The sequence below is a fragment of the Otolemur garnettii genome, unplaced genomic scaffold (genome assembly GCF_000181295.1).
Source record: "Otolemur garnettii isolate 467f Iridium unplaced genomic scaffold, OtoGar3 scaffold00149, whole genome shotgun sequence".
In the NCBI taxonomy this organism is placed as follows: domain Eukaryota; kingdom Metazoa; phylum Chordata; class Mammalia; order Primates; family Galagidae; genus Otolemur; species Otolemur garnettii.
In genome coordinates, this window is record NW_003852544.1 from 4,231,707 (window position 1) to 4,232,924 (window position 1,218).

Sequence of the window (1,218 nt, forward strand, 5' to 3'; positions counted from 1 at the left end):
GGAGATAATGAAAGTACTCCTCAAAGAGCTTGCTGTAAGAACAAAATTCATTAATCTTAGTCAAATAGCTGGAACACACTAAGCACAATATGCATTAGCTATTATCATCATCTTTATTTCAGTGTTATATTGGCCACTGCTAGGAGATAACCAGGGGCACACACATCACATTTTTTCTACACCAATACGTTGGCACAATTATTTCATCACCACTGAACCTAACATTTGATGGGACACAGGTGTTGGACCCTACCTAACTGCAATGCCTCTAACAGATGACTGCCACAAAGTAAGCATGCTGCCATACCCGGTTCCAACATTCAGTAACAGCTCCTCCTGATTACCTTACTCAAGGAACTCAGTTTCTTTGGAAATAGAACCCTAGCCTCAGTTCCAGACCACTATATAAGATACACTTCAAAGAGTGTGAACATTAATGTCAGATGTTCGTGAGATTTTAAAAAAAAATGTTTTGTGAGTTTTTCCCCTCTAAAAATGAATCCACAGAACTATTTATTTTTTTTCTTCTCTTTTTTGTCTGGAAATCTGGTGAGGGAAAAGAGCAAGGCGCTCCCTTTCCTGCTTTCTAAGTTCTAACAGGTAAGCGACTCTTGCGCTTAGGTCAATCAAGATAACTACACACACATATTCAGTAATAACCGGGAGCTAGGATCTGAAAGACGAAATTCCAAGTGCACATTCCAGTAAGAAACAAGCGCTGTGATCGTCTGATGGGACAGGTGAAAGAGTGTAGCTCTGCCCAGGTAAGCAGATCACGTCCCGTGCAGCACACACGCTCAGATCCTCCCAGAGAAAGACCAGAAGCGTCCCGTGCATTAGACACACTCCACATGCAACACATCCCCCCACACCGTATTTTCTATCCGACCTCCCAGCAGCAGACACCTTCCGGGAAGCCCAGAGGGCAGTTCCTGGAGACACAGGCAGCTCTGGACCGAGGGAACGCAGGCACACGTGCCCAGAGGCAGCAGGCCTGGCTCGCCCCCGCCTCAGCACTCACCTGGCCGGTGATGCCAGTGATGAGCGCCACCTTCCTGGGCTTGTCCATTTCTCCATCACCAGAGCTCCGGGCGCTAGGGCAGCATGCCGCCGCGTGTGCCATGTCCGGGCAAGCGGGCGTGCGGCCGTGGGCAGGGCGGAGCGGAGTGCGAGCGGCAGCGCCGGCAGGAACGTGGGGGTGTGCCCGCGCACTAGCCT

General features: G+C 49.7%; 1 protein-coding gene across 1 annotated transcript in view; it reads right to left on the reverse strand.

Moving 5' to 3' along the window:
- The window catches only part of GMDS (GDP-mannose 4,6-dehydratase), a 587,084-nt gene extending 585,961 nt beyond the window's left edge, over positions 1-1,123 (reverse strand). The window contains exon 1 of the mRNA XM_003799345.3: positions 1,022-1,123. Coding sequence (XP_003799393.1) covers positions 1,022-1,123 — 102 coding nt within the window. The remainder of the gene's footprint in view (positions 1-1,021) is intronic.
- Between the last annotated feature and the right edge of the window lie 95 nt (positions 1,124-1,218).